This window comes from Juglans regia, chromosome 8, assembly GCF_001411555.2.
Source record: "Juglans regia cultivar Chandler chromosome 8, Walnut 2.0, whole genome shotgun sequence".
In the NCBI taxonomy this organism is placed as follows: domain Eukaryota; kingdom Viridiplantae; phylum Streptophyta; class Magnoliopsida; order Fagales; family Juglandaceae; genus Juglans; species Juglans regia.
Window position 1 is genome coordinate 10466331 of NC_049908.1, and position 12608 is coordinate 10478938.

The following is a 12608-nucleotide window of genomic DNA, read 5'->3' on the forward strand; positions in this document are numbered from 1 at the left end:
ATAATCCTATAATATGTTTAAATATAACAACACTAAGAGAAATGTTTGATTTATAAAAATAAATTTATAAATTGACGTAACTTGACGTAATATGTTGAGTTATAAAAATATTTTTATTGTAAAGTAAATCTAATATATCATATATATTACGTTAGTTTGTAAATTTATTTTTACGAAATCTATTTAAAATTGTAACAGTTCTCTTAAATAGATTTTATATATCAGTTTACGTGAATGTGTGTAATCTTTTCCTTCTATGATCTATCACTCTAACATTAATATAAACTTTATATATGTTTATATATATATTTATATATTTATTTTCGATAGATCATATAAAGTGATATGCCAGGGTCTTAAAAGTCGCTTTTGGGGAAAGAGATGGCAAGGCACATAGGCTACTTGAAAATAACTTATGGTCTTCCTAGACCACGTCTTTTGTACGGTAATCGTAGAGGTTTAAGACTAGCAGTCTCCTCACTAAGATCTTCGGAAAATCCGAAAGCGACTTCGCCACCATCCAGAAGCCACAACCAACTCGTCGCCTTGGGCGTGTCCTGTGTCCGCCAGACTTTTCCATCTCAGTCATTAACACAAACACTACGTCTGCGACTAAAAGCACACTCGCATACAACAGCAGACACCCAGGGTAAGAGAGCGGAAATGAAGTACGTATTGGTGACCGGAGGAGTGGTGAGTGGGCTGGGCAAAGGCGTCACTGCCAGCAGCATAGGCGTCGTCCTCAAAGCCTGTGGCCTTCGCGTCACCTCCATCAAAATTGGTACGTTACATTCACCCATATCTGATACAAAGTTGATTAATTTTGGGTATGCTTTCCAGGCTTGTATGATTTATTCTTCTTATTTATCATTATCCATAATAGCCAAGGAATGAATTAAACTGTTTGGCAGTGTAGTTCTGAATTTTGGAGTGGTTGGTTTTATGACTTTTTTTATGTTCTGTTGACTGGGATATGATTGGATTAAACTTAATTAAGGGTCTCTTCGTTACTTATTGCAACTTCATAGTTAGTTTACTTTGGTTCATTGCCTTTTAATTATTTCAAATGGTTGGCTTTTAGGCTTATTTTTTCTTTGTCTGCATGTGTATAACTTTTCTGTTTATAAACGAACTCATAGAAGCATATGTGTGTTGGTATTCTCTCTCTCTTTCTCTCTCTCTCTATCTATACACACACACACACACACACACTTATAAAATATATATATATATATATATATATATTCATTTGTTTTTTCGAATTTGATGGAACGTAATGGGAAAAAAATGTTAGAAATGTTTGGAGCAATTTTAAAATCTCTTTTGCATCTAAATTTCGATAATTGTTTGGTTGCAGATCCATACTTGAACACTGATGCTGGTACCATGTCTCCCTTTGAACATGGGGAGGTTTTTGTTCTTGACGATGGTGGAGAGGTCTACTTTTTTTCTTTAAAATCTTTATGCCTATTAGTTCATAAAGTATATAAAGTACGAGATAGAATGATTGATTAATATAGGTGGCAGAAAATTAATTTAGTCATGGAATAATAAGTTCGTTATTTGGTCATCTCTTAAAAGGTTGATTTGGACCTGGGTAACTATGAGCGATTCCTAGATTTGACACTTACAAGAGACAACAACATTACCACGGGAAAGATATACCAGGTCTTAATTTAATACTAGATCTTTTAACTTTATAAAGTCTGTGTGCATCTTACAATAACCGTGTTTGTCCATTTCCAATCAGTCTGTCCTTGAGAAGGAACGGAGAGGTGATTATCTTGGGAAGACTGTCCAGGTGGGCTACGTTGAGTTAATGAAGTAGGCCTCTTAATTTACTAGCATAGAGAGATCACAATGGGCTAAACGTTTCCGTGTTTTTGAGTGGATTCCAGGTGGTTCCACACATCACAGATGCCATTAAGAATTGGATTGAAGCGGTTGCTGTCATTCCTGTTGATGGAAAAGAAGGTCCAGCAGATGTTTGTGTGATAGAGTTGGGAGGGACAGTAGGTATGAGCTATTCAAAACCAAGAGCATCTATTGTGCTGAATCTGAACTCTCTGTTGTTTAATTTACCCGCAATAGATAATTTTATATCTTTTGAATAGGTGACATCGAATCAATGCCATTCATTGAGGCTCTGCGACAACTGTCCTTTTCAGTTGGTAAGATCGATTTTGTTTACGGGTTCAACTAATGAAAAATCTGCCCTGATACATTATGAGCACAACAGTAATAGGTCAAATACAATCAGCTTTTATCTAGTGTGCAATGCTGTTCATTATGTCCATTGAATTGGCGCTCACAATTTGTTATGACAATTGGCTTAACAAATTGTTCCCAGTATTCACCTTATTGTCCACTCATGTTGTGAGTTTTCCTCATGTTCAGAAGGAGTCGTGCTAATTTGATTTGCATGCTCAGGTCAAGATAACTTCTGCCTTGTTCATGTGAGCCTGATACCAGTACTGGGCGTTGTTGGAGAGCAAGTAATACTCCATAGCCTGTATATGAGATTTGCAAAGTTTTAGTTGTTTCACATATTTGATTGTAAATGTGGAGATCATAGTTGATTATATTCCCTGAACATAGGATTTTGTGTTCTCTTGCATCCTTCCCCCTTTCCCTCTCCCTTTCTCTTCCCCTGAAGTTAAATGTGATGTGTTTTGTGGTGCAGAAAACGAAACCTACACAACATAGTGTTCGTGAACTGAGAGCGCTAGGCTTGACTCCTCATCTGTTAGCATGTCGCTCTGCTCAGGTATGTCTTTTCATCTCTCTTGAAATCTCATGCAGATGAGGGCATGCATTATTGGAACATATATAGCCCCAGAATCTTCTAATAGGAGAGAAGGAAAACGGGACTTTAGCTTGAAAACCTTTTTAGTCAACCTATTTAAAAATTACTTGCACACTTCATCCTAGTTGGGTGGGTGCAGGCAGCTGACTCGCTTATCATTATAGTTTGGGAAGGCTTAGTTAGTGTGAGAATGAGTTGTGAATTTCATTTTTGGGATATGACTTTCTTGATAGCTATATAATTTATTAGTTTTCTGTGGGATCAAAGTTGTATATCATCCTGGATCTTTTCAATTCTGATTTTGTACCTTGCTTGTGTGTGATGTATACGTTAAGCTATTCTTAAAAAACATTGAAAGTCTCAGCAACAGTTATTTTGAATTTCCTTATCCATTTCTTCATTTGTACTTGCAGTCATTGATCTGAATTACAATTAGTAATTCCTCTTTGTACTTTTTTTGATAAGTAATTCTTCATTCATACTTCTTGTGATTTTTTATTTACGTGCTTATTTTCTATTTTTCACTTTAAACGAAAGTTTGACGATATTGAAAGTAGATTATTTTTAACTATATTGTAGCCTCTGTTGGGAAGTACCAAGGAGAAACTTTCGCAGTTTTGCCATGTTCCAGTAAGTTGCTGAAGTTTGCTCAGTGGATTTTTCAAAAGAACTCTGTTTTTGTTTACACTCTCCTAATGGTCTCTTGCAGGCTGGTAATATTCTCAATATCCATGATGTTCCAAACATTTGGCACGTTCCTCTTTTACTTAGGGTGGGTTCGATATAGTTCTTTGATTCTGCCGAGTCACTATTACTTCTAGTATATTGCATCTAATACTGTCTTTTGGGGATGTTTGAAATTTATTGCTGTTTCAGAACCAAAATGCTCATCACTCAATTCTAAAGCAGCTAAACTTAGAGTAAGCTTCCATTCTAATTCCTCACAACCCACTCTCTCCTCCAGAGGTATGATTACGACATTGTAGTGTTAATCAACCTCAGCAAATAAAAAGTTTTTCAAGCGTGTAATGAAATGAAGGGAACCTACACATGTTTGATTTCAATCAAACTCAAGCTTTTGTATACTTGGGCTAAGGCATAGATTGTAGCTACTTCAATAATTAATATTATTCCACTCCATGAAACTAAACACGCCACTGATTTGGAAGAAATATACTTAATGCGTGAAGGTTGATTTACTTTAACTTGTTATTAAAGTTTCGTTTCAGCCTGGCTATACCTCCTGCTTTAGAAGACTGGACCAGGATGGCCGAGACATTTGACAATCTTACTAAATCTGTTAGTATTCTTACAGCCAGATGTAATGCTTTCTTTGAATGGTTCTCTTGTTCATTGAAAATCATAACCTGTTGATGATTGCAGGTGAGGATTGCATTGGTTGGAAAGTACGTTGGCCTATCAGATTCATATCTGTCTGTTGTGAAGGTCTGATATTCGCTTTACTTCCATGCTTGATTTTAGTTGCTGGATGGACGTATCATATGCAGAGCCTGCAAAGTTATCAGTAAAAATTTGTAACAGTAATCATGTACAGTGTGCTCATACAGAGAAGAACTGCTTGGTCATGTTGGTTTGGTTTTCCCTGCATTTTCCCACTGCTTGTTAACTATAGAGTGGATTATATCATAGCACAAGAATGGTGCATCATTCACATAGTAATTCCTTTATGATGGTTTATCTGATCAAATAGATACTAAACTGCTCTGATGTTTTGGTTTTATTATTATTGTTATTGTTGTATGGGTTCCTGTTTTGTCACATTTGAGTTGATTAATACAATTATAGATCTATAGTGGCCCATACATGAATTTTTGTTAATCGTTCTAAATGTTACTCTGGAGAATGAATGCCTAATTGTTCTTTTGTAATTGCATTATGACGGTCAATCTGATTAAAAAACTAGATGTATACTCTTAATGACTTCCCAATTTAAAATTAATCTCAAAGTAATATTTCCATCATGTTGAATTCCCTTATTTTTGTGCCTGATTTGGCTTGCAGGCCCTTCTTCATGCCTGCATTGCATGTTCTTTGAAGCCATCAATTGATTGGATTGCAGCTTCTGACCTTGAAGAGGATAGTGCTAAATTGGTACTCATCCATTAGAAGTTGCATTTGTACAATATTTTATTTTCTATGTGAAAACTTGGTATTACTTGAAAATTTGTGTTCCTCATACAGACACCAGAGGCACATACTGCTGCGTGGGAGACTTTGCGGGTATGCTCTGCTTTGAATTGTTGTTGCTGTTGGTATTATTGTTATTATTATTATTATTCTTTATTTTCACATTCTTTGGCTTCCTTCCAACATGGAACATCTCTCTCTGAATTCAAGAATGTGGTTTTGTTCACCACTTTGAAAATAGGAAGATTGAAATGTGCAAATCTGGCCATGGAGTGTCATGCCCTGGTTTGGATATTACCTAAACCAGTGAACCAGTCATGTAAGGGGAAGGTGGGTCTTGGTCTGGATATTAGGCAAAGTCGCTCTACCAAGCATAGGGTTTCATGACAGAAATCCTTGTCCGGTAGTTCCATCTGTCCACAATTAGCCAGTTCTGGAAAGACATGTTAGAATAGCAATGGGGGTTTCCAGTATACCTCGTCTCACGTGGCTGGCTTCACCCTGCTTCTTGGCTAGGTCTATGATAAAGGGTCAATTCAAATGATCAAATGTGATATGGGATGAGTAGATCCCACAACGTGATCTGGGCTAACTTGACTGTAACATGATACATCAATGGCTACTTTTCTTAGTCTTTTTGAAACATAATTTGCTTGTAAGCGTTTTAGGGCTGTAACATTGCAACAAAACTGTCTCAAGTATATTGGATATGTAAAAGATGTGGAAAGGTGGGTGTTTTTAACACTGAATATATAGTTAGAGTTGGTTTTGACAAAACTTGCACTTTCAGAATGCAGCATGTGTCTTGGTTCCTGGTGGATTTGGAGATCGAGGTGTGAGAGGTATGATATTGGCTGCAAAGTATGCTAGGGAGAATCATGTTCCTTATCTTGGGATTTGCTTGGGCATGCAGATTTCTGTCATTGAGTTTTCTAGATCTGTAAGTGACATTTCTTTCAGTATCTTTCCTGTCATTTTATGGTTTATATGATCCCTTCTTTAATTACATGGTTCTAGGTTTTGGATTTGGAAAGTGCAAACAGCACAGAGTTTGACGATCAGACACCAAATCCTGTTGTTATTTTCATGCCCGAGGTATACATTTATCATGAGGTTGTTTCAGTACCTTTTGTGATGCATACTGCATTTAGTCTGCAATTGTGATCATTTCATTTAGGGCTCAAGAACTCATATGGGAAGCACGATGAGACTGGGATCTCGAAGAACGCTATTCCAGATGCCTGATTGTATTACTTCAAAACTGTATGTGATTTTCTTAAATTTGCATTTCTGAAATTACCCAAAAGTAGCTGCCTGTCTCTGTAAATTTAAATTGATAGCTCAATTACCTCTATGAAAATACACAGTTTCTTTACAGATGACGCTTCCATTTTATGTCAATGCTTGGACAATTAGATTATGTACAATCAGGTAATTTGGTATGACAAATAGTCATATGAGGCTGGCCTGTCCAGTAGTCATATGCTAGTGCTAGTGGTTGAAAGGTATCAATTTATGAACTAATAAACTTATCAGCGATTTTGTGGACAAGTATGGACTGCTAGAAAATAATGAAGGATAAATTTATCTGAAACATTTAGCTGAGTTGGTCTGTTGCTGTGGCTGATAGTTCTTAATAACCTCCGGGTGGGCTACTCTGCTACTACGCATATTTGGACCCATTTTCTGTACAAATATGCATTTTAGGACCCATTTTCTGTAGCTTTTTTAACCAATCAGTCAGCTATCTCTTGGAACTAGGACTGCTTATAAGAAAACTGATTCCAATGTGAGTCATATATTCTGTCTGTAGAACTGGTTTGTTATCAGCGTCCAGAGTCATGCACACCTGCATTTATGTTCCTTCCTGATTGCTAGGTACCACAATTCGGAGTATGTGGATGAACGGCATCGGCACAGATATGAGGTTAGTTTTTAAATATGGCTGCAGCAGGAAACATCTTGTTAGGCTTTTCCCCTAAATAAATAGTGATATTTTAGCAATCGCCTGATGCAGGTGAATCCTGAAGTTATTGGAAATTTAGAAGAAGCTGGCCTCAAATTTGTTGGGAAAGATGATAGTGGAAAGCGGATGGAGGTGCGTATTCTTGCTAAGTGATATCTAGATGAGCTTGATCTCATATGAAATGGAGAATTTCTCATTATTGATTTAAATTAGACAATTTTATCCTGTTGTTTAAGTTTAAAATAATTTTATTTTGTTTTTGTTGTGGTCATTTACTTTGGCATGAATTGGAGCTCATGGGGTTATGCCTCTCCCCTCTCCTTTTACAAAGCTTAAGCTTATCAAATTGATTGTGTTTCTGCAGAGAAGTCAACTTCTCTGATTCCATATGATACTGAGTATTAAACTTCAAATATTTTTTCGTGTTTCGCAGATTTTAGAGCTTCCAGGTCATCCCTTCTATGTAGGAGTGCAATTTCATCCAGAATTCAAATCACGGCCTGGGAGGCCCTCAGCTCTATTTTTAGGTATTAAGTGGCCAACAGAGCCTTGCGCATCTTATTAACTGCCATTACTGAGAGCCATGTGTATATACCCTGGTATGCTGGATGTCATTACATTTTAATTGACATATTTTTCATGGGTTTATTCTGTCAATATTCATCGAAGTCCACTGGAAAAATTACTTGATGGTGTATGAGTTAAGGAAAGAAATGATCATAGATAGTTTAACAGCTGCAAAAAATTTGTATGAATGACCTTTAATTATTAGTTGGTAAGGCTTTTTGGCGTATACATTAGCACATTGCTTTTAGTTTGTTCTATAAATTTGTTTTACTCAAAGATCTATTATGGTATAGTGTGTTTTGCATCGATTTGTGTAGTGGGCACTCATTTGGTTCTATACCCAAATATAGTTTTGGTATTATTCTTTTATTGGCTCCATTGGTTATAAGTCACACTGAACGTTGTACATGAGCTCACATTTGGTGATCTGATATGGAGACATGTCAAATAAACAGGTGGAATCGCATAGATGCCTCTTACTCCTGGCATTTGCCATCTAATATGAATACATTTTTTGCATTTCAATCTACAGACTTTCGTTAGCAAATGCCTATGGGCTTTTCTGATATCTTACTTCAAGTTAACTTTTTATGACTCTTCAATGTAGGCCTCATATTGGCAGCAACAGGACAGTTGGAAGCATATCTTGCCAGACATCAAAATGGAAGCTGATATGCAGCTTGCCCCAGTCTTCATATCTCCCAAATCATTCTTTCAAAGCAGTCTATATTTCAAGATACTGAAAGTTTGGGATTGGTTTTTGGAAATTTAGTCACTTTGCAAGTGGTGGGCCCAAACAATGCTCCACAAGGAGCACGCTGGATTAAGACTTTGTCTCTGGGTTTTTTTAGGCACTTCATTTGCATGCATATATGCGCGTGATCTTGTGATATAGTGTATGATTTTAAACATCGAGCAGATGGGGTCAGTCTGATAATCATCCGACTGGTCTGTCTGGGAATCTGTTTAGGGGAGGATTTCACTTACATTTTTGTATAGACTGTAGACATGACGTGCCTACTCTTAAACTGGCCTTGATGGTCTCTAGCAGGGCAGTCAGTAAGTATATTGGGCTCAGATTAGCACCTAGCCATCATGAGGTTTGCCCAGCAGCATATTTGAGCTTGCCTTGTCATGTGGTAATTATATCCTTGATAATGGTTCCACAAGACACTTTCAACACCTATAATTCATGTATATGCATGCTGCCTTGCCGATGAATCTGAATGTGGTGTAATGCCACCTGAATTTCAGATATGATTCATATATGCCATTTTGATTTCTGTGCTTACAGAATGTGTCCAACCTTCTAATGAATACTTTTTTCTGGCGGATGAATGCGCGTGAAGGTTTCCAGAGGCGGACCCCTAGTTTTGATTGAGGAAGTTATGTTTTTGGTTCCCTCCTTATATTTTATATGTGAAACCTTTTTGCTGTACCATGGCAGTGATAATTGAGCTTTTACCAATTCTAAGCATAATTATCGTATAATTTCTTGTTCTAGACCATTACTCGCTGTTTAATGGACAGTAGGGCTCGGATGTTTCATTCAAAACGTTGGGGCTTCTGACAGACAGAAGCGTGCTGGAATTCTATTTCATTTGGGATCACTTTCCGTTTGATTCTCGTTGCTTAATTCTTCTCGAAGATTAAAAGAAAAATCATATCAAAAGCAAACTTGGTCTATGATTAATTGAACTCTCTGCTTATTTATAAAATCGTAAACATTCATTCCCTGATGAAAGCTTGCTGATACTTAGTTACAAAACGGCCGCAATGTGATGATGAATATCATTCAAAAAAAAAAAAAAAACCTACACATTTCGGTAGCAAGAATGGAAGTAAAGCTTTATTCTGCACAAATGAAGTAAATTCTTCAGGATGAACTGTGTGATTAATTTGTGACCTTTTTTTTTTATTTTTTTTTTAGGGTTGCTGATTAACTATTTTGCATCTCTTTGTACTGCAAATACGAAATCTGTCTCTGCAGTTTCATCTGCGCATGGAATTTAGCGATGAACTCTTCGGCTCTCAGATCAATCCCATCTTCCTCTTGATCTTCTTCACAAACCCCATAGCTACCCTCTTGATCTTGATCTTCATCTTGCTCTTCATGATCATAGCCATAAACATCATCATGATCATCACCACCAGCAAAATCGTAGTCGAAATCAACTTGTGGGGTAATGCATGGAATGTTAGGCAGGTGGAACCGCAAGCGGCCTGGTCGGTGCATTTTGACGTGGAAAATGGGGGTCTCGTCGAAAGAGAGCTCGCGCTCTGTATAATGGATTCGATCATCGCGCCGAGAGCTGTGAGCAAGGCTTCGAATAAACTTGGGCAGAAGACGTAGCTCCACCATTATGCGGCGTTTGAAGACTCCGCCCTTTCGTGCCCATAACAATGCTAAACGCAAGATATTTAATGCCCTACGAGCCACATCAAACTTCTTCTCCTGCATTTTCAGCCTGCTAGCTATATATTATACGTGGGCACACAGCTAGAAGAAAAAAAGCAGCAGCAGCAGCAGCAGCAAGCTAGTTAGATACTTGTGTGTGGAAAAAGGATATGAATTTTGAATAGAGAATGTTGTTTTGCTTTGTTGGAAGATTTGGGAGGCGAATCAAAGCAAGCTAACTTTTTTGTGTTGGAGGTTTCTGAGGTGCTGATGGAGGAAGTAATTTATCATATTTATATGTGTATGACAAATTTGTACGCGGTCTGAGAGCGAGACTCCGAGAGAGAGAGACAGAGCGAGCGCTATAAACAGTGGGTGGTGGGGACTCGTGGAGGACACAGGACGCGGCTCTAGCTGTACACGTAACAACACTCTTTCCCAAATGTCATGTGCGCCTTTGAATACTTTTAAGTCACGTAAGCAATCCAAAAAATTGATATAATTATTATTATAAAATAAATTAGATAAAATTACGTCAATTTATAATATTATTTTATATGATTTTATTGAAGTGTGTATAATAAAAAGAATGATAGTAAATTAAGGTGGCTTTATATCTTCCCTCAAATATAAAAATATTTTAATTATATAATAAATTTAACATATTATTTATGTTGAAGCATACCAGTTTATAAATATTTTTTTGATCGATTCTATTTGTAAACCTAACATTTCTCATGAATTATCACTTTTATTAGTGACTTCACAAGAAAAACCTCATTTACGAATTACAACACCTTTCAACGGAGATGTTATGCATGAATATAAGTTGAAAACATGAAAATTGAAAAAAAAAATATTTATGCATAAATAAAGAGTAAAGAGGGATAAAAAATCATTTTTATTATGAAATTGGCTATATATTAAATTAAGGGATTCACAAATGATGCTTCCTTTCTAAGTTTCAAATTGAGGGTAAAGTTCTAAGAAAGCACAACAAATCAACCATCTCTCTAAGCATCATTTTCTTTAGCTTGCAAGAAAGGGACACTCTTAAAACAAGCTGTACGTTTTGTTGCTGCTTTCAAATTCGAACAAACTCGACAGAATTTGGGTATTACTAGTAATTAATTAATTATTTTATATAATGATTCAAGTCCTCTATCGATCCCTTAGAATAATACTAAAGAAGTCACTCATCATGTTCTGTATTAACTTATGAGAGTTTTGAAACATTAATATTTCTAGCCGGTAAATGCTATGTATCAGTCACTATTCATTCCCACACTTCACACTTATAACTTTTTTATAAGGTGTGATAATATTTTTTATAGAGTGTGGACTGATAAATAATGACTGATGAGAAGAATTTTTATTTTCTAGCTATGTTAATCTAGCCTGCTATATTTATACATACAATTCTTTTTTATAATTTTTTTTATAGCTATATTTTAAAATGAAAATATTTATTTTAAGTGATATCACTTTTATAATTTTTTTTTTATAAAAGTATCTCTTATTTAAAATAAAGTCATATAAAAATTATAAAAAAATATCGTACGTATATAATTTTTCTATATTAAAATGAGGCAAAGGACACGCAGCACAGTTCACATAACTAAAGACAAGAGAATTTTCTTTAGCTGGAATATACTGAATTTTAGCTGGAATATACTGAATTTTCTTTTTTTTTAATTGTTCCATATTAATTATAATCCTAACTAAAGACAAGAGAAAGACAAAATTAGAATATTGGGAATGAGCATTGCTATTCATAAGCCTATACACCACACATCAAAATTTTTTTATTTTTTAAAAAATTTTTTAAAGTTTTTTTTTGTTTTATTATTCTTAAAATAATTGAATTATTCTACTCATAATCTATATATCACATATTTTGTAAGAGAATAAAATTAAAGAAATCATAAAAAGGTTAGTGTGTGGTGTATGAGACTTAGAAATAGAATTTTTCATTGGGAGTTGGAAAAAAGTTCAACGACGTACTTTGCGTAAGTAAAGTACATGCATTGTCATTTCCAAATAAGATGATGCTACAGCTACCGCTGAAATTGTAGTATTATTTTATATATTTTTTATTTAAATAATTTTTTATATAAAATTTTAATATTTTAAAAAAATAAAATAAATTCAAAATATTATTAAAAAAATATTTTCTTAATCAGAAAATAAAAAATATATATTAAAAAATATTTTTTTAATCACGAAATAAAATAAAAAATTATAAAAAATATTTTTTTTTATATTTTTATATTTTATTTTATGATTAAGAAAATATTTTTTAATAATATTATGATTTTTTTAAATATTGAAATGGACATGCTACAATCCCGCTAGGGGCTCTCGTTAGGCTTAGTATGTACTTTTCTATGTGTATTTTTTAATTTATTTTTTATATAGATTTTTTTACACTTTTAAATATTTTTAAAAATAAAAAAATATTTTAAATACTTCCTTAATCAGAAAGTAAAAAAAAAATTCATTAAAAAATACTTTCTTAATCACGAAATAGAATAAAAATTTTTTTATTCTATTTCGTGATTAAGAAAGTATTTTTTAATAATATTATAATTTTTATTTTATTTTTTAAAATATTTAAAATTATTAAAAATATTTATATAAAAAAAACTAAAAAAACTAAATAAAAAAATATTACAGCCCAACAAAAACTTCCAACGGAGAGCATGTACCATTTTCCTTTCCAA

The 12608-nt window shown here is 34.5% G+C and overlaps 2 protein-coding genes across 3 annotated transcripts; one reads left to right on the forward strand and one right to left on the reverse strand.

Moving 5' to 3' along the window:
- Positions 1–361: 361 nt before the first annotated feature.
- On the forward strand, positions 362–8775 carry LOC109019908 (CTP synthase-like). Of its 2 annotated transcripts, none has more exons than XM_035693410.1 (22): positions 362–781; positions 1358–1437; positions 1582–1668; positions 1751–1801; positions 1899–2016; positions 2115–2171; positions 2431–2495; positions 2684–2767; positions 3386–3436; positions 3516–3578; positions 3683–3726; positions 4036–4105; positions 4190–4252; positions 4829–4918; positions 5009–5047; positions 5745–5894; positions 5972–6049; positions 6132–6217; positions 6833–6881; positions 6972–7052; positions 7354–7519; positions 8095–8775. In XM_035693410.1, exons 1-21 carry the CDS (start codon positions 382–384, stop codon positions 7483–7485), a joined length of 1938 nt encoding a protein of 645 aa, XP_035549303.1. In that variant the 5' UTR covers positions 362–381; the 3' UTR covers positions 7486–7519; positions 8095–8775. The 2 variants fall into 2 exon arrangements, with proteins under 2 accessions (XP_035549303.1, XP_035549302.1); XM_035693409.1 differs by having other exon boundaries at positions 7354–7447.
- Positions 8776–9426: 651 nt separating this feature from the next.
- Positions 9427–9948, reverse strand: LOC109019907. The gene has a single exon (XM_019002285.2). The coding sequence runs from the start codon at positions 9946–9948 to the stop codon at positions 9427–9429; it is 522 nt and encodes a 173-aa protein (XP_018857830.1).
- Positions 9949–12608: the final 2660 nt, after the last annotated feature.

What these genes read in the sequence shown, in the direction of transcription:
- LOC109019908 (XM_035693409.1), top strand. Translation starts at nt 382, where the DNA reads ATGGCAAGGCACATAGGCTACTTGAAAATAACTTATGGTCTTCCTAGA. An exon ending in TGGGCGTTGTTGGAGAGCAA is followed by an intron (nt 2,496 to 2,683) that starts GTAATACTCCAT and finishes TTTGTGGTGCAG; the next exon opens with AAAACGAAACCTACACAACA. An exon ending in ATAGTGGAAAGCGGATGGAG is followed by an intron (nt 7,053 to 7,353) that starts GTGCGTATTCTT and finishes CGTGTTTCGCAG; the next exon opens with ATTTTAGAGCTTCCAGGTCA.
- LOC109019907 (XM_019002285.2), bottom strand. Translation starts at nt 9,948, where the DNA reads ATGCAGGAGAAGAAGTTTGATGTGGCTCGTAGGGCATTAAATATCTTG.